The 18,769-nt window shown below is 35.2% G+C and overlaps 4 protein-coding genes, 1 non-coding gene and 1 pseudogene across 8 annotated transcripts; 2 read left to right on the top strand and 4 right to left on the bottom strand.

Moving 5' to 3' along the window:
* The first annotated feature begins 279 nt into the window (after positions 1 to 279).
* AT1G64450 (Glycine-rich protein family) lies at positions 280 to 1,582 on the top strand. The gene has a single exon (NM_105120.4). The coding sequence runs from the start codon at positions 394 to 396 to the stop codon at positions 1,420 to 1,422; it is 1,029 nt and encodes a 342-aa protein (NP_176626.1). The 5' UTR covers positions 280 to 393; the 3' UTR covers positions 1,423 to 1,582.
* On the bottom strand, positions 762 to 1,416 carry AT1G64455 (collagen triple helix protein; the record flags this gene model as incomplete). Its single annotated transcript, NM_001334161.1, is given in 2 exon segments — positions 762 to 1,329; positions 1,346 to 1,416. The coding sequence occupies 2 exon segments, from the start codon at positions 1,414 to 1,416 to the stop codon at positions 762 to 764; spliced, it is 639 nt and encodes a 212-aa protein (NP_001321480.1).
* Positions 1,583 to 3,280: 1,698 nt separating the features above from the next.
* Positions 3,281 to 6,205, bottom strand: RHD1 (NAD(P)-binding Rossmann-fold superfamily protein). Its single transcript, NM_105119.5, has 9 exons — positions 5,896 to 6,205; positions 5,597 to 5,646; positions 5,197 to 5,332; positions 4,990 to 5,091; positions 4,677 to 4,904; positions 4,217 to 4,295; positions 4,030 to 4,112; positions 3,807 to 3,898; positions 3,281 to 3,708 (listed from the first exon to the last, which is right to left on the bottom strand). Exons 1-9 carry the CDS (start codon positions 6,076 to 6,078, stop codon positions 3,615 to 3,617), a joined length of 1,047 nt encoding a protein of 348 aa, NP_176625.1. The 5' UTR covers positions 6,079 to 6,205; the 3' UTR covers positions 3,281 to 3,614.
* A 107-nt stretch (positions 6,206 to 6,312) lies between these two features.
* Positions 6,313 to 9,800, bottom strand: AT1G64430 (Pentatricopeptide repeat (PPR) superfamily protein). 3 transcript variants are annotated; one of them, NM_105118.4, is made up of 13 exons: positions 9,225 to 9,800; positions 8,984 to 9,135; positions 8,816 to 8,893; positions 8,651 to 8,730; positions 8,383 to 8,467; positions 7,882 to 8,298; positions 7,686 to 7,793; positions 7,534 to 7,601; positions 7,359 to 7,446; positions 7,194 to 7,265; positions 7,058 to 7,111; positions 6,817 to 6,906; positions 6,314 to 6,485 (listed from the first exon to the last, which is right to left on the bottom strand). In NM_105118.4, the coding sequence occupies exons 1-12, from the start codon at positions 9,637 to 9,639 to the stop codon at positions 6,844 to 6,846; spliced, it is 1,680 nt and encodes a 559-aa protein (NP_176624.2). In that variant the 5' UTR covers positions 9,640 to 9,800; the 3' UTR covers positions 6,314 to 6,485; positions 6,817 to 6,843. The 3 variants fall into 3 exon arrangements, with proteins under 3 accessions (NP_001031231.1, NP_176624.2, NP_001321429.1); NM_001036154.2 differs by having other exon boundaries at positions 6,313 to 6,906; NM_001334160.1 differs by lacking the exons at positions 6,314 to 6,485; positions 6,817 to 6,906; positions 7,058 to 7,111; positions 7,194 to 7,265; positions 7,359 to 7,446 and having other exon boundaries at positions 7,448 to 7,601.
* A 170-nt stretch (positions 9,801 to 9,970) lies between these two features.
* AT1G64420 lies at positions 9,971 to 10,043 on the bottom strand. Its single transcript has one exon. It is a non-coding gene; the product is annotated as a tRNA-Ala (tRNA).
* Positions 10,044 to 10,976: 933 nt separating this feature from the next.
* Positions 10,977 to 16,787, top strand: AT1G64410 (annotated as a pseudogene; the record flags this gene model as incomplete). The annotated part of the gene is made up of 13 exons: positions 10,977 to 11,123; positions 11,220 to 11,815; positions 11,900 to 11,937; positions 11,993 to 12,063; positions 12,151 to 12,577; positions 12,873 to 13,431; positions 13,527 to 13,648; positions 14,223 to 14,309; positions 14,646 to 14,804; positions 14,924 to 15,709; positions 15,816 to 15,990; positions 16,119 to 16,580; positions 16,721 to 16,787.
* Positions 16,788 to 18,769: the final 1,982 nt, after the last annotated feature.

Genomic DNA, 18,769 nt, shown 5'->3' with positions numbered 1-18,769 from the left:
TCATGTGGAAAAATACACAAAAAAAGGGATCATGTGACTTTGGAACCTTGTATTTCTAATTTTGAATATCTTTCTCATTAAATACGAAAAAGAAAAACATTCTTGATTAATGCAATAAGCTGAGTGGTGAAATTAATCAACTCGACAATATCATTTGTCAAAACAATCTAATCTACAAATTTACTGAAACTTTTATAGTTAAGTCTATTAATAAAATGGTAATGAAGTGAAGGAAGGATTTGATGATTTGTTTGTCGTACAGACAATTAATAAATGCTCTCTCGCTTTTAGTTTGAAGTACTGTACCCTCTCTACTCTACTTTCTCACTCACACTCTCACAGTGTCTCGGTTTCAACGCTATCGTCGTCTCCAAACACTCTTCGATCTCGACAATGGCCAAGCCTCACGATCGTCGCCGTTCTTCCGGCAGAACTAATTTAGCTTCTTGCGCCGTCGCCACCGTCTTCTTACTCATCTTACTCGTTGTTCTCCTTGTCGTTTACTTCACAGTCTTCAAACCAAAAGACCCCAAGATCTCCGTTAACGCCGTCCAACTCCCCTCATTCGCCGTCTCAAACAATACCGCTAACTTCTCCTTCTCTCAGTACGTCGCCGTTAGAAACCCTAACCGTGCCGTTTTCTCTCATTACGACAGCTCTATTCAGCTTCTTTATTCGGGTAATCAAGTCGGGTTTATGTTCATACCCGCCGGTAAAATTGATTCGGGTCGGATTCAATACATGGCCGCCACTTTTACCGTTCATTCTTTCCCTATTTCTCCTCCTTCCTCCTCCGCTATCTCCACCGTCTCTGCCGCCGTTATTCCAGACTCTCCGATTATTCCCGGTCCACCGGATTTCACTGTAACTCCAAGAAACCCAGATTCACCGTATTTTCCAGGATATCCAGAATCGCCGGATTTACCGGGAAATCCAGGTTCACCGGATTTTTCTGGGAATCCGGGTCCTCCGAGTTTCCCGAGAAATCCAGGCTCGCCGGAGTTTCCAGGAAACCCAGGAGCTCCGATTATACCGAGAAATCCAGGCTCGCCGGAATTTCCAATAAATCCACCGAGAAATCCAGGTGCTCCGGTGATTCCGAGAAACCCAAATCCACCGGTTTTTCCAGGTAACCCGAGAAGCATGGGTCCACCGGGGTTTCCTGGAATCGGAGGTCCGCCGGGATTTCCGGGTACGCCATTCGGCGGAGGAGGGACGGGGCCAACGCTAGGAGATGGATATGCGAATCCGGGTTTCGGGTATGGGAATCGGGTCGGACCAACAATGGAGATAGAGTCGAAGATGGAGTTAGCGGGTCGGGTCAAAGTGCTGCACGTGTTCACACATCACGTGGTTGCTAAATCGGATTGTCGAGTCACCGTCTCTATTGCCGATGGTTCCGTCTTGGGTTTCCATTGCTAATTTAATTCCCGTATTATTATTATCTTCTCCATTTTTGATGTTTTATTTAGTTTTTTCCCCTTTTTCACTAATTTTTTGTTGTAGCCCATGTTTAAGTTTGAGGAAATTAATTAGTAATTGTATAAATTATTTATTTTTCTACTAAAAAGAATAAAGTTTATAGGTTACTTAAATTAGCAATACATCACATCCTTAGCTTAATTAAATTTTCTGTAGTTTATTAATTTTCTTTTACACAAATGGTCAAGTTCTCTCCTTCAATTAAGCCCAAAAATGCTGTGTTTCCTGAGAATATGGCTGAACCTTTATTTTGTTTTAGTTTTAGTTAAGTTGAAAGTGGGAGTATGTTTTTTTTTACGTTACATGTTCCATTTCACAAAATGTTTTGTTTGCATGCATTCGGATGTAAAGAAAAAGTGTTAAATGTTCATAAAGCAAGAGAATATACCAAAAAAAAAGTAAATACGTTTTGAATTTGTAGTGTTTATGTATTTGAATAGATCTCGACACTTTTGTAGTTTCAAGAAGTTAAACAAAGGAGAAAGAAGAAAATAATAAAAGAGAAAGTGAAGTCACATCATTGGAGAGCTCCCACTATCCTTGAGATTTGTGTATTTTTCTTCAATATCTGTTTGTCCTTTTTCTTTGTAATTTTTCTTCATTTCAACAGTTAGGTTAGCTTACACTAGTACTTGAAAGTGAAAAGACAATTTGTGGACTGCAATTGTAATTGGGCCTTTTTACTTTGCTCATGGGTCATGAATCATTATCATAAGAAGTTAAGAGCACACTCCCTTGTTAGCAGAAGAAGACCATGTTTGTTTCTCCATCCAGATGAATCATCTAGACGAAGAAAAAAATGATGTTTGTTTTTGACAATTTAACATATCATTTGGATGAATCACTTGGATGATCCATCTAAATGACTTTGTAAGTTTAGGCAAAATTTTAAAACTCATTTGGATGAACTTGATTGGACCATTTATATGAAGATGGTTTAGTAAAAAAAATAAATGACAAATATAACATTTGTAATAATACTAATTTTCTATAAAATTTTTATTTAATATTTTTTTTAAATTACATATTGCACCAAAAAAAATTAAAAATTTGGAAATCACGGACTATTATTTTACGTCAAAATTGTATTCATTTTCCCGCCAAAACCGCAAAATCATATTTTCCCGTCAACATCCTAAAATCATGTTTTCCTCCAAAACCGTTAATCATATTTTTTCACTAAAACTGCAAAATCATGTTTCCTGCCAAAACCGTAATATATTTTTTCCCGCCAAAACCGTAAAATCATGTTTTTCCGCCAAAACCGTAATATCATGTTTTCTCGCCAAAATCGTAAAATATTTTTTCCCGCCAAAACCGTAAAATATTTTTTCCCACCAAAACTTCAAAATCATGTTTTTCCGCCAAAACCTTAATATCATATTTTCTAGCCAAAACCGTAAAATATTTTTCCCGCCAAAACCGTAAAATCATGTTTTCCCGCCAAAACTTCAAAATCATGTTTTCCCGTCAAAACCGTAATATCATGTTTTCACGCCAAAACCGCAAAATATTTTTTCGGCAAAACCGTAAAATTATTTTTACCCACTAAAACGATAAAAGCAAAATTATTTATCATTTGTTAGAATGAAAACATGTCAAAATAAAAATATGGGTATTTTAGTCATTTTTATATAAATGAAATGAGAATGTGGATGAACTACAAAATGATCAAACAAATAAAGATTCATTTAAGTACATCATTTAGTTTAAATATCAAATGATCAAACAAATGTAAATGGATCATTTGAATGAAAATGCTAAATGATGAAACAAACAGCCGAAGTAAGAAATGCAAATGCAAACAACAAAGAAACACTTTGAAATAGCATACAAATCAATTTTAAAATAAATTGAATTCAGTTTCTATTTAATACAAATATAATCCCATGACAATTAATTTCCTAAGAGAGATTATACAAATCCAAAAAACAAAAGGATCCGCTTAAGTTAAACCTATGCGTATATAAGATATATATAAATTACAAAAGGAGAAAGCAGATATATGAATAGAGAAGTAACTTCTCCCTCACTGTGTTTAGGCTTTAAAGCTAAAACCTGAGTGTGTAACATAAAGATAACAGCCGACGACCCAAAAGAAAAAGAATGGAGTGTTGGATACATTAGCTTCGTTATGTTGAGTTTGGTGAAGAACCGTAACCGAAAGGATTGTTGCTTGCCCAGTTCCACTGATCCCTACACATTTCTTCGATTCCAAAATTTGCCCTGTCCACAGATTTTGAGTTTCTTCATTCTTAGAGACTATGCCAAAACAGGTCCATGATACATACTTAATAAAAACATTCGTTGGGTCTTTTACTTACTTCCAGTTTAGTTCGCGTTCAGCTTTTTCTGTTGACGCATAGACGGTTTCTGCATCACCTGGTCTCCTTCCAACCTTCACCAGTGGGATTTTCTGTACACATTATTGCAAACTATCAAGTCATTGTGATGTAAAGAGTCAACACATATGTGTGCGTACACTCTTATGAATTTGAGTGTATAGCGAGAGAGAGAGAGAGAGAAGGAGAGAAGTGATCTTCTTACCATTCCAGAAGCTTTCTCAAATGCATCAACCATCTCCAACACTGTTGTTCCTTTTCCGGTTCCCAGGTTGTATACCTCACAACCTAGCACAACAGCCAAATCAGACAGTTGAGCTTGTTTGTATAAATAAGCGGATATGTATTGTCGAGACAATGAGGTACTTATGAAAAGAAGAAGAAAAGCATACCTATTTCAGTATCGTCTAGCTTTTGAAGCGCACATATATGGCCATCTGCTAGATCAACAACATGAATATAGTCTCGTACCTGAAGTTGATAAAGACCGATAAGATCAATATAACTCATCACACCAAGGATAAAAGCAAGATTGTTAAATCACAAAGTATCGGGTCAAGATAAGTTGACTATTGAGGAAGTAAATTGATTCTCATGTTATTACTTAATATTGAAGCAAGAAAAGTGAATCTATCAAATGATCATGATACTTAAGAGTTCTAGTGATGAATCAATTCTATCTAGGATTTGGAGCAAACAATTCCTTGGATAATCCCAACCCATGGACCAAATTTCAAGATTTACATGATTCATGTGGAAGAGCGATAAAAAGCAGGTCTGTGTGAGAGTGATGCAGGGATTTAAAGGACAGTTTAAATTACGAATCGTGGTATAAGGATGTGAAAGTCTTACACCAGTGCCATCTTTAGTGGTATAGTCAGTTCCATAAATTTTTAGGTTAGGTAGCCTCCCAACAACGACTTGCTGGACATAAGGCATGAGATTATTTGGAGTCCCACAAGGATCCTCACCAATGCGACCGCTAGGGTGAGCTCCCACAGGGTTAAAGTACCTCAGCATTATGATTCTCCATTCAGGATCACCACGTTGTACATCACGGCAAATGTCCTCTATGAACAGCTACGAAATGAGAAACATTCCAGTATAAATACCAATCAAATCTACAATAAAAGCTTCCACTTTGCTATCGAAAACGACTGAGTACCTTTGTCCGTCCATAAGGACTCATTCCAGACAGGGGAGACTCTTCTGTACAAGGAACCTCCTTTGGCCAGCCATACACAGTAGCGGACGAAGAAAATACAAGCTGATTGAGATCAATGAGAGAAAGTTAAATCATGTTTCACTGTCACATACTCACATACATAAGGAATACCAAAAATCTGCAATACAGACCAAAAGGGGATTTTACCTTTTTACATCCGTGTGCAGCCATTACTTCCAAAAGTGTAATAGTCGCAATCAAGTTATTGTTATAATACAGAAGTGGTTTCGCCACGCTCTCACCAACTGCTTTCAATCCAGCAAAATGCATTACTGCATCAAACCTAGATTACAGCCACATAGAGCACTAAATCACATCTCTGGAGGACTGGAAACAAGAAGCATTTCACTGTAGATTCAGATCTTAGCACGAAACATACAAAACTAATTTCCCTGTCCTCTCTTCCTAGGCTTTTCGGATCAACATATATTATCATAAGGTCTATTAAGAATACGAAATGAAAGTCAAAATTCATGAGATTTAAACTTGAACATGTTTTTGCGAGGAAATGAGTATATCAGTAAGAAGAGGCTACTACAAAACTCACTTTGTTTCGGAGAAAACCTTCTCAAGTGCGGGTTTATCGCGAAGGTCCACCTGCAGGTATAAGATACATTAGCCATCTAACATTTGCAGAAACAAAAATCTCAGATTAACGATAATCTCGAACACAATTTGATCCAGAAATCCACTGCGACTAAAAGCAATTTGATCAAACATAACTCCCAAAGCATTGTAAGCAAATCGAGATACAAAAAAAAAACTCTCAATTTTTGAGGTCATGATTACCGAAATTCTCAGAATGCAATGATCCAAAGAGCAGAGCAAGGGAAAAGATAGCCAAACCTGGTGGACGGTGAGATTTTGTCCATGATCTCCGGCGAGATCCTTGACGCGTTGGATCGAAACGAGAGAGGAATTGTCGAGGTTGTCTATAACGACGGTGTTATAGCCTCCGAGAAGAAGCTGAAGAACCGTGTGACTTCCGATGTAACCAGCACCACCGGTCACCAGAATATTCCCAACCATCGAAGCTCGAAGAGGCGATGAAGAAAGAGAGAGCGAGAGAATCAAAAGAGAAGCTTCTCTGGAAATAATAATAACTAACCTTCTTGTTTGGGAAGGAATAAAAAGAGGAGTGGAGAAGAGAAGCCACGTGGCTTTTTTGTTTATACCTTATTAATTAATACTTCAATTAAGTAATTAATGTCACAATTCTCTGGAGAAAAGTGTCACTTTGTGTGTTTAGCAACTACTAATAATTTAACTAACAAATGCTTGCATTTAAGAAAAAAAGATTACAAATGGACAAGAAACAAGAAATTAATGATTTCGGTGATTATTAAACTATAGTATTACAAACAAATTTATCAACATTAACTTATAGCGACCGACAAAAGAAACTTAACTTTTAGCGATGCTCCAGAGTTTTTGACCTGTACCAGATACAAGATGATCACAATTTCCATTACTAAAATTTTCAAAAAGTATTATGTTTACAGTGTCAAAAATCCCAATGCAGCTCTGGAGAAAGAAAAAGATTCTTAAAAAGGGAACTAAAATTCAATAAATATTGTACTTAAAAGTGTAATTGCCAGAACAGTCGTCCACATTTTCATATCATTGACGAATCTACGTTGCAGTTTTGACAGCAGACATTGTTAATGTCATACATATGCCGCCGAAAGATAATTGCTTTACATGATGATGATAATGAATTAATGATGATGATGATGTATGATGTGTGATGTATAATGATTAACTAACCGGGTTTGTTGACAAGTGTGTGAGTGCTTAAGGTTGGGAGCTAAGTAGTCTTTCGGCCTCGTCGTTTGCTTCAGCCTGTATTTTCCATTTCTGCATTCACAAACATAAAGACCAAAGTAACATTAAACACAAATGTTGTTGTTAGTATGTATGCTTCTGTTGTCCAAATTGAAACTGGAAAATTGCAGGAAAAAGATATATATGATTAAATGTACATGTAAATGAGTTTCGAACTCTATACCTCTTCAAGGTTTTCAAGTTCCATGATCTGCTCTATCTGTTGAGCAATGTTTTCCTGTGAAGCATTTGGAGTTTTACACACAACTCTCAGATTCGAACATGTCAGGTTCATAACTAAACTCTTAGAAATAACTTACAGTATTGTTCACTGCCTCGGCTGCAAGAACATCACTGTCCATTTCCACCTCAATCTCAATCATTGAAGATATCTAAACGTTAAAGAAATCGAGCTGAAAAGTTAAAAAAACAGAAGATCAAGTGACATTTTGAAGATCTAAATTGGTTTTGTATCGTTTTCTTACTCTAGCATAACTATCGATCAGATCAATCTTTCCCTTTATGGAGTTCTCTAGACTTTCTCGTACCTTCTTTACTCTTGTTCTTCGAGTACTATATTTGAGTAAGATACACATGTTATCATAGTTCTGTTAACAATTTCTTAGATGATGAGGTTCCAATGATCTGAGAGGCTCATACCGGTAAGCTGGCTCTCCCACTGCTAAAATTTTGTTCTCGAGCTGGCACATTCGAGCCAACATCCACACCTAAATAGATACAACGAAGTTTTGTAAGTGTTTTTGATTACATATTGTGGGTTTCAAAAGGTATGGATAAATGAGACTTGGTACCTCTTTCTCAACTGCTTCTTTTAGATCTCTAATGCGACGCTGGAGCACATCATATTGAGATAAAAGTTGCTGCTTGATACCAACCACATCTACTGTTCGCTCAGGGAGCTGAAACCGTGCAAGGGATTATGAGATTCATACCCAAGAGACTATCATATGTTTACTTGACGCAGTTCATGTGATAGAGAATATAAACCTGATTTAGCTTAGGAAGGACAAAAGAATTTACGGTTGCTCCTATCGCTAGTGATGTAACAGTAGCAACTGAGAGTAACTGAGGCAAACTGGGATCAATAACACCAGAAGCAGCATCTCCAGTAGCCAAAATTGCAAGAAGGGGTATTAGAAACGAGGGTTGTAAGATCTTATCTCCATCTTTACTAGGAGGCCTTAGCAAGATAGATTCTCGTCCATCCTTGTGTTTTGTGAGGCTCATAGGTTCTCCAGGGTAAAAGTTTGGAGCTTTGGAGATAAACTTGAAAGGTCCCACTTGTCTGTAAACATTAGAAGGAGCAGCGGATGCAATTGTCACTCTTTCTCCTTCTTGCGCAGGGAGTTCGGCTGTCTCAGTGGCAAACCGGTGCGTTCGTGCTGTACCGGAAGGAGTCTGTACCTGAAATCCAATGCAATGGTTACTATATCTGCCTTACCAAATGTTATTATTTTGAAATGAGAATGTGTTAACAGTGGCGATTACCACAATAGAGTGCACTGAAGATGTGATTTTGTTCTTCTTTATCTGGATAAGTCTGAGCCCTTTTTCCCAGAGAGGAATGTCCTTGCTGCGTTCGGCAGATGTAGCTCCTTAGAGAAAGTGAATATCCCAGTATCAACAAACACACAAGTCTCAATTTGTTTTCAAGGTTAAATTAACAAACAAAAACCGCTCTCACACCCAACATAAGCTGTATCACCTTTCCCCTAGAGCTAGGAAACAAAGAAGAGAAATACTGAAGAGAACTAACCCGAGCTCTTCTGAGTCAATGCTAGTTATGTCACCAGAGAAAAGCTCGTATTGGTAACGGCAATTAGCGCAAGATACAATCTAGTAACATAGACAGCAAATCATCCAGTTATTCCATATAAGATTTGTAGAGCATTCATTGAAGATCGAATTGGATCATCATTACCTGAACTCCATGCTGTGGTTGTGCAACAGCTATGGCAATCAAACAGCTCGGACATCTCACAATTTTACCAAAGGGAACCTAAAATCAATAGCAATCATGCTTACAAACTAATTACATGAATCTTAAGTAAGTTCAAACGAATTTCAAGGTATCATAGCAAAGTGTTACCTCCTCAGCAGGGGAGATACCAACACGGCAAATATCTCTGATAATCCTTAAAGAATCAGAAACCCTTAAGGAAGCAGCAAGACCATTAACCAACATCGTGTACACTTCAACATCAGGCCTTGACCAACTCCATCGATCATTGTCACTTCCACCTGTGAAAACAAACAATCAATCCTAAATTTGCTTAATCAATCACAGAAACTCCTACTCTGGGTTAATAGTAAAGTTGAGATGAGAGTACCTAAATCGAAACTCGCTCGCATGGTGTAGAATATCGACAACGCAAGGTCCACATTGCCGCGACTGACAGCAGCGGAGATAATCGAACGGCAATCTTCAAGTTCAACGATTCCACCGCGATTTGACCCGAACCGATCAGAAATCATCGCGAGCGCTTCATCGGCATCTCTAACGGCGGATACGCTGCTCAGAAGCTCGTCGTCGAGAATAGATGACGAAACATCGGCGGCGGAGCCAACACTATCTCTGCTCCGGTCTCCATATGATGGGGATAAGACCAGTCGCCGTATACTACCGATATTCGCCGGTTTGAAGAAGAAAGAGAAGACATGAGAGCGAAGAAGAGTATGAGTCTCGTGGAGGTTAGGGATTCGATTGATTCCGGAGAAAACGGAGGAAACTACACGAAGACTCATTGATAACAATCGGAAGACAAAATCACCGGCGAAGAAGACGGAGGAGCATCGGTGGTGGTTCTCGGAGATGAGAAACGAGAGGCTAAGAAAGAGGGAAGAAGAAACCAACGGTCTCTAATGATAGTATTTTTTTTGGTTCTATCTATTGCTTCGGTTAATTTAATAACACATAAAAATATGTAAAGATTTAGTAAATGTTTTTGATATAAAATATTGAACTTTCTGAACTTTCTGTTTTCGATTTTTCACCCGAAAACAGAAAAAAAAAACAATCGGACGGTTGAACTTTCTGATATAAAATATTGTCACAAAATTTATTATTTAAATGGAATGGAGGTGCGGGGAATCGAACCCCGTGCCTCTCGCATGCGAAGCGAGCGCTCTACCATATGAGCTACACCCCCAAAGATTGAAGCTTGCATTTTTATTTTAATTTAAATCAGTATAATGTGTTATGTATAATAAATAACAAATCAACAATCATACTCTTTTTTCTTACATCATAATAATAATGATAAAAAGTTTTAAAGTTTAAAAAAAAAAAATCAATGTCACTAAATTAAAGAAAATGATCTGACATTAAAATCGATTAGCGTATTTCTTTCTTAGTCTCTATTTTCCATTTTTGATTTAATATTTGTGTAATTTAAATAATATAATAACACATAAAAATATGTAAAGATTTAGTAAATGTTAATAAGCTGTAAATTATTTGTAAATGAAATATTCTCTCTGTCGCATTTATGGATAAAAATTGAAAAGAAAGAACAACATGTAACAAAAGAAAAAGCCTAAAACATTTTATATATTGGGACAAAAGGAATGTTATTTTTGAGTTTTACTTATCAATTAATATTTAGAGATATTTATTTTGCACAAAATCTGCATAATCTTACTATACTATATTAGATATCACGAATATTAATTAAAACACTCGTCGACTTCAAAACAATATATTGTTGTTTGAGAAGTTGCAAAGGTTAGGATATTATCACGAATATTAATTAAAACACTCGACGACTCAAAACAATATATTGTTATTTGAGAAAATGCAAAACGTATCTTTTGTTGTTTTGAACAATTTATGGTAAACGCATTTCTCGCAAAGATACGTTTGCAATTATTTCTTTTGGTATATCTTCCTCTTAACAAATAATATTCTATATAACAAATCGAAACACACTTATCAAATCGAAGATCTCTATCTAAATCGAAAATCTCTATCTATCTAATCCACCCAGCACTTATTATAAATAAACGTGAGTAAGAATACCTTCACGATATCTATGTGCCTTCTCTCATAAACCAATTCATTACTCACTGCAAAACCAAACAAAATGGATGAAGTGAGTCCATACACAGCTATCAAAAACTTGAAACCGTTCAAAACCTCTTGGTGTATTCAAGTTAAAATTCTCCATGCGTGGAATCATTATACCAAAGGTTCTGGGATGTCTTATGAAATGATGTTAGCAGATGAGGATGTAAGTATTTTAGGCTTTACAATTTGTCTATAATCTTAATGGTTGTCTTTAATTGTTTTTAACTCTCGCATTCACGTTTTCTTATGCTATTTTCAGGGAAATAAAATTCAAGCAGGAATAAAAAAGGAACATCTACTCAAACTACAGAGGTATGTGAAGATAGGACACTGGACAATCATCGAGGAATTTTCAGTGACTAAGGCGACAGGACTATATCGATCAACAACTCATCCATACAGAATAAATATCCAGAGCTCTACTCGATTCTCCAACTCGCCAACAATTTCAGACAAGTGTGGTGCTATTTTTTGGTATGGGGAACGTTTAAACAAGAGGAGGAATTCAAGAAATCCAATATATTCAGGATGTTGTATGCAAGGACAGATCGTATTGCCTTCCCTGAAGGAATCGCCAGAATTTTTGTGGTATTTGCTTACAAGCGATGATGAACTCGCTAAGCATTTTAGAGAAAATATCAGAGCTTACAACATGCTGTTCTCATTCACATCTATAGGGGGTAAAGTAGATCATTGTCTTCCTAAGGGTCGTGGGCCTAACATGTTTGCAATACAAGGTGAAAATTACCATCTCATAGGTGCTTTGAAGCCAAAATCAGTTGCTAAAGCAAAGTTTCAACAGCTGTATATTGTTGATACTGAAAATGAGGTTAACAACAGATATAACATAATGAGGTATCTTCTATTTTATTTTTCAATCTTTACAACTATACAGTTTAGTACTACATCACTAAACTAATTTGTTTCTCTATTATTCAGCAATGAGAACGAATCTGAAAACGGCCAAAAGAAGAAAAGTTTAAATAAGGAACTCATCGAAAAAATATCCTCTGTTATTCGCACGCGGGGAAGATGGTTATACACTTGGCATAAAGAAAGCTAGAACAAATGGTCGTGGCGATGCAAAAAAAGAACAAAAAGACGTAAGCATGAGACAGTGGTTTGCATATCGTCTACAAGAAAGGAAGGCGGAGAAACACGTTTTATTTCGTTCTAAGCGTTTGCTGCAGCAGTTCATAGTTGATGCTTACACTATGATTGAGTCTAACAGGCTGAGGTATATTAAGAATAATCAACCACAATTTAGAAGTTCTAACAAAGAATCAATTCAGAATGCATCCAACTCTGGAAACAATGATTTGGAAAACCAAGGTAAAGAAGTTAAAATTCCACCTTCTTTTACAGGCGGACCAAGGTACATGACAAACAACTATTTGGATGCAATGGCTATTTGCAAACACTTTGGATTTCCATCACTTTTCATAACGTTTACTTGCAATCCAAAGTGGCCTGAAATAGTTAGATTCTGTAAAGAGAGGAACTTGAAGTCTGAAGATAGACCAGACATCATTTGTCGGATTTTCAAGATGAAGCTTGATAATCTAATGCATGATCTAACCATCAAACACCTACTTGGAAAAACAGTTTCAGATATGTGTAATTTCAAGATTGATAACTATATTATTACTCCTGTTTTTTTATATAAATGTTCCTCTCAATATTAACATATTACTACCCGTATTTTTCAGTTTGGGTTATATAATCTTCAATCCTACTATTATTATATAAACGTTGCTTTCGAGTTAAAACTAACCTTTAAAATATTTTGATGACCCAAACATTGCTCCTAATCTCTTTGTTTTTATTCCTGAAATATATTTAAATGGTTAATAGCATGCAACAGTTTAAATTCAAATAATCAGATTATTCAACTTTTTTTTATTTTTTGTAGGCATGTACACAATTGAATTTCAGAAAAGAGGACTTCCCCATGCACACATATTGTTATTCATGCATCCTACCAGTAAGTTGTCTACAGCCGAAGACACTGACAAAGTTATAACTGCTGAAATTCCTGATAAGAAAAAGAAACCAGAGTTGTATGCAGTGGTTAAAGACTGTATGATTCATGGACCGTGTGGTGTTGGTCATCCAAATTCACCATGTATGGAGAATGGAAAATGCAAAAAGTATTTCCCCAAGAGCTATTCTGACACTACTAAGGTTGATAATGATGGGTTTCCAGTTTATAGAAGACGTGACACTGGTATTTACGTCGAGAAGAACGGTTTTCAATGCGATAATCGTTACGTCATCCCATATAATGAAAAACTATCTCTACGTTATCAGGCTCATATTAATGTGGAATGGTGTAATCAATCAGGTTCAATAAAGTATCTTTTTAAATATGTTCATAAAGGACATGACCGTGTAACAGTGACTGTTGAGCCAAATGACCAAGATACTGCTAAAAAGGAAAAGGACGAAGTGAAGGATTACTTTGATTGCAGGTAATTTATTTAGTATTTAGATTACTTTTAGACACATAAAGTAATTATTATTATACTTCACATTGTTAATTGCAGTTCTTTTTTAATTATAACAGGTACGTTTCAGCTTGTGAAGCTATGTGGAGAATTTTCAAATTTCCCATACACTATAGAACAACACCAGTTGTTAAACTTTTCTTTCATGAAGAAGGAAAACAACCAGTTTATTATAAACCAGGTCAGACATATATATTATATTGACGTCCATTATTTGGGAAGTATGATGACACATATAGAGTTTTATTCTATTAGACGTGTGAGATTATAATGACTTTATATACTTCTACAGAATTAGGAGATGAATTGTGTTACCCGAATAGTAAAGCTATTATTTTATTATCACATTATACATAGAATGAATTTTTATTTGGTTGTGTAGAATAGTTTATATTACTATTGTGTTAAACATGGAATCATTTTGTTTAGTTCGAAATTATCATAAACTATGTACATGAAATTAAGATAATGTTGGTGTAGCATACGCATAATGGAATCATTTTAAAGGAATCATTTTGTTTAGATATAAACTATCATAACTTATGTACGTGTAACTAAGATATTGTTATTGTAGCATGCGAAATATTATTAAAAAATGTACGTGCATGTAATCATTTTACCGTCACCACTTCATAAAAATAGAAACATGATACAGTATATAATGTTGTTGTAGCATGCGCATGATGGAATCATTCTGTTTAGATAGAAATTATCATAACCTATGTACGTGTAACTAAGATATTGTTATATTCCAGGTGAAACAACGGAGAGTGTAATGGATCGATTAAGTAGTGAAGCAACACAATTTTTGGCATGGTTTCAGCTTAACAAGAAGCCTCCAAGTAGAACAGTTCGTGCTAATGCCAAAAAACTACCAAAAGCAGCTCCAGATCCAACAAAGCTCTTATTTGAAGAAATTCCAAATCACTTCACTTGAAACAGCAAAGAAAAGAAATTCATGATCAGAGAAAGGGGATTTGCTATTGGAAGGATTAACTTTGTTCCACGGACAATAGAAGATGCTTATTATTTGAGAATTCTCTTAAACATCAAAAGAGGTGTTACAAGTTCTAAAGATCTAAAAACTGTGAAAGCTGTAGTTTACAAATCATTCAGAGATGCGGTTTTTGCTTTAGGCTTGCTTGACGATGACAAAGAGTACATCAACGAGATTAAAGATGCAAATTTTTGGTGCTCTGCCAAGTATGTTCGTAGGCTATTTGTCATCATGCTACTTTCAGAAAGTTTAACCAAACCAGAGATGGTATGGGACGAAACTTGGAAGATTCTATCTGAGGATATTGAGCGCAAAAAAAGAAAAGAATGGAAGCGACCAGGTCTGTCTATTCAATATATATATTTAATTATATAAAAATCAGATTATATGGCATTAACGATTCATAGACATTTATATTGGTTGTGTGACTAACGTTCAATGTTTTTATAAATTTTGCAGATCTTCAACTAAGTGATGAGGAAAGACAACAATATTGTTTGCAAGAGATAGCTAGGCTACTTACCAAAAACGGAGTTTCACTTTCAAAATGGAAACAGATGCCACAAATTTCAGATGAACACGTTGAAAAATGCAACCATTTTATATTAGATGAACGCAAGTACGACCGTGCATATTTGACAGAGAAGCATGAAGAATGGTTGACTATGGTGACTTTAGAGCAAAAGAAGATATATGATGAGATTATGGATGTTGTGTTACATGACAGAGGCGGAGTGTTTTTTGTTTACGGTTTTGGAGGCACCGGAAAAACTTTTCTATGGAAATTATTATCTGCTGCCATTAGATCAAAAGGAGATATATCATTAAACGTCGCATCTAGCGGTATTGCTGCTCTACTTTTAGATGGCGGCAGAACAGCACACTCTAGGTTTGGTATTCCTATAAACCCCAATGAATCCTCTACATGTAACATTTCACGTGGTTTAGATTTTGGTGAGTTGGTCAAAGAAGCAAATCTAATTATTTGGGATGAAGCTCATATGATGAGTAAGCATTGCTTTGAGTCTTTGGATAGAACTTTAAGAGATATTATGAATAATCCAGGAGACAAGCCTTTTGGTGGTAAGGTTATAGTTTTTGGAGGTGATTTCAGACAAGTGTTATCGGTGATAAATGGTGCTGGTAGAGAAGAGATTGTTTTTGCTGCACTAAATTCTTCTTATATCTGGGAGCACTGCAAAGTTTTGGAGCTAACAAAAAACATGAGACTTCTTGCAAACATTAGTGAGCATGAAAAGCGAGATATCGAGTATTTTTCCAAGTGGATACTAGATGTTGGGGATGGGAAAATTTCACAGCCCAATGATGGAATTGCTTTGATTGATCCCAGAAGAATTTCTTATTAATGGGGATAATGATACGGTGGAATCAATCATAGTGGCAGTTTACGGAAATACTTTTATGGAGGAGAAAGACCCAAAGTTCTTTCAAGGAAGAGCGATTCTTTGTCCTACTAATGAGGATGTGAATTCCATAAAACGAGCATATGATGAGTATGTTAGATGGTATGTTAAACTTTAACCAAAAACTATTGTATTTTCGCTGAAATTACTTAATCTCAAATAGCGTTTTACTAAAATTTGGTATTCATTATGTTTGTAGGTGAAGAAAGAATCTACTTAAGTTCTGATAGTATAGACCCTGCTGACACAAGTTCTGCGAATAATGATGCTTATTCAGCTGATTTTTTAAACAGTGTCAGAGTTTCTGGATTGCCGAACCATTGCTTGCGCTTGAAAGTTGGTTGTCCGATCATGTTGTTGAGAAACATGGATCCTAATAAAGGTTTATGCAATGGGACAAGATTACAGGTCACTCAAATGGCAGATACTGTAATACAAGCTAGATTTATTACAGGTAATAGAGTTGGTAAGATTGTTTTGATTCCTAGGATGTTAATCACACCATCAGATACAAGATTACCTTTCAAAATGAGGCGTAGGCAATTTCCTCTATCTGTAGCTTTTGCCATGACCATAAATAAGAGTCAAGGGCAGACACTAGAGTCTGTTGGACTTTATTTGCCTAGGCCTGTGTTTTCACATGGGCAACTATACGTGGCAATCTCTAGAGTGACGTCAAAAACTGGTACGAAGTTTTTTTAAGCCACCATTTTAATTACTATAATATGTATACGATTATTAATCTTCCATTTATATCAGGTTTGAAGATTCTTATAACAGACAAGAAAGTAAAACCACAAAAAAAACACAATGAATGTTGTTTTTAAAGAAGTGTTTCAAAACCTACACTAAGACAGTCATGGAAAGAAAGTTATGGGATTCCTATTCAACCAGGTTAATAAGTTAAGAAATCAAAAACGTTTTTCAGTTTTTTTATAGAATTACATTCAACGTAATATTTGGCACTAATGAAATTATTTAACAAATTCTATCTTTCAGATTTAGTTGCATCAAATCAAGGAATAAAGATGCTCAAGCACTGTCAGGACGTGTTAAATGGAATAAGAGTTAGTAAAAAAAATTTGTTGGATTTTCTTAACTATGTTATAGTTCGAAAGAAACTTATGGGTTTTTAATTTCTTTATTACTCTGATTATGTCTAATATTCGAATATGAGATTGAATATTTCTTTACTATATAAATACATGACGCAGTCAACATCATCCATTCAAAATAAGATTTTAGGAATCAGGTGCTAACCTTTATACACATATTAGGATCTGAAGTTGATGTCGCCTGCTACTTCATGTTTAGTTTGTCCTTCTTATATAGATTTACACTAATCCAAAAGCTTCAGCTGGTGCAAACCTGCATTTAAATTTGTAACAGATTAGAGTTCTTCTTAAGAGAACTTACTTGATAATATAACAAGTTAAACCTTAAGCTGTCTTAACTAGCTTTTTCAATCTTTAAATAGAGCTATTGGATTCTCGAACAGCAATATATAATATACTACTTAGCTTTCATGTATAATCTTTAAATAGAGCTATTGGATTTTGATGGTCGTAAGAAGCCGCAGTCATAGGAAGTCATGTAATTTCCAAACAATTTTTTTTTGTCAGCATTCCATTCAGTTTTAGGTATAGTTTTTTATTTATTAAATTTATAAATAATTAAATCAGACATAATAGAATCTAGAGCGTATATATCTTCATTGGACCATATTAGGCCCACGACTAAAACCAACACACAATACATAAACAAATTCAAAGTTGGGCCAAAAACTATATGTTCTCAAACAAACAAATCATTTTTCTTTCCAAATAAAATACGTAATATAGCTTGGATACAAAATTTTCACATTTAATATAAACTAAATATTATGTATTTCGTATAAATATGATTTTTTAAAACAAAGACAATCTAATGCAACATTAATCATTATATTCAAATAGTAATAAAATTAAAACATATTATAACATCACTTTTACACTTAGATAATTAAAACAAAGTATTCAATTTTATTCATGAAAAATATTAATGTCCGTGCTATATAGCACGGGTTATGATCTAGTCATTATCTAAAAGAGATGACACAAAATCTTTAAAATCTAAAATGGAGAGAAAGAATAGGAAGCAACAAATGCAAAAAAAAAAGTAATGATAAAAAGAGAAAATAAATATCTTGAACATCAAATGCAGGAACTTATGCAAAATAAAACGTATAAAAAACAAAAATATGAATCTCGAGCAGCAAATGCATGTAATTATACAAGAGAAAAATAAAACCAAAAGTAATACAAGGATTATATTATCATCACCATTACTGTATATTTGGTGACATATGCTAATGAAAGCATTTCTAGGTGTTTTTTCTTTACCAGATGATGTAATCATTGGCAAGATATTCACAACTTGGTCACCTTCATATTCATATCCATGGATAAAGAAGCGATCTCCATGTCAATTGTAAATAAATTCGCTAATTCGATACCTTGAATCCTAACTAGAAGACTAATCCCTTTTTCTGTTATGGATTTATATCGGTTTGTTAAGAGAGATTGTTACATTCACGCATAGTAGCCATAGCGAGGAATATCTCATTCGCCTACATGTGGACCGCTTCTTATGGTGTCTAAGTGGTCAAAGCATTTTATGTGGAAAATAAAGCTCATAAGTTAAAGAACATCGTCCAAAACACAAATATCAATCTTATACCGATTCATTCCGATGATACCCTTGGCCCTTGCTAGGTCGATATCCAAAAATGTTTATTAATTATGCCACATGATCATAAGTTCCATCGATTATGTGTGTGTCTTGACTATTGATTTTAGCATGATCAGAAAGTAGAATTCCTTGATAAAGATTCTTATTCTTT

Source organism: Arabidopsis thaliana, assembly GCF_000001735.4.
Source record: "Arabidopsis thaliana chromosome 1 sequence".
In the NCBI taxonomy this organism is placed as follows: domain Eukaryota; kingdom Viridiplantae; phylum Streptophyta; class Magnoliopsida; order Brassicales; family Brassicaceae; genus Arabidopsis; species Arabidopsis thaliana.
The sequence above is the reverse complement of the archived record's forward strand: the minus strand, read 5'-3'. Positions and strand labels throughout refer to the sequence as shown.

Coding starts and splice junctions, on each gene's coding strand:
- AT1G64430 (NM_001036154.2), bottom strand. CDS start 9,639: ATGAGTCTTCGTGTAGTTTCCTCCGTTTTCTCCGGAATCAATCGAATC. Junction 8,731..8,815: donor AACCACAGCATGGAGTTCAG/GTAATGATGATC, acceptor CTATGTTACTAG/ATTGTATCTTGCGCTAATTG. Junction 7,266..7,358: donor TGATCGATAGTTATGCTAGA/GTAAGAAAACGA, acceptor TTTAACGTTTAG/ATATCTTCAATGATTGAGAT.
- AT1G64450 (NM_105120.4), top strand. CDS start 394: ATGGCCAAGCCTCACGATCGTCGCCGTTCTTCCGGCAGAACTAATTTA.
- RHD1 (NM_105119.5), bottom strand. CDS start 6,078: ATGGTTGGGAATATTCTGGTGACCGGTGGTGCTGGTTACATCGGAAGT. Junction 5,647..5,895: donor AAAATCTCACCGTCCACCAG/GTTTGGCTATCT, acceptor TTATACCTGCAG/GTGGACCTTCGCGATAAACC. Junction 5,092..5,196: donor CTGCACACGGATGTAAAAAG/GTAAAATCCCCT, acceptor GATCTCAATCAG/CTTGTATTTTCTTCGTCCGC.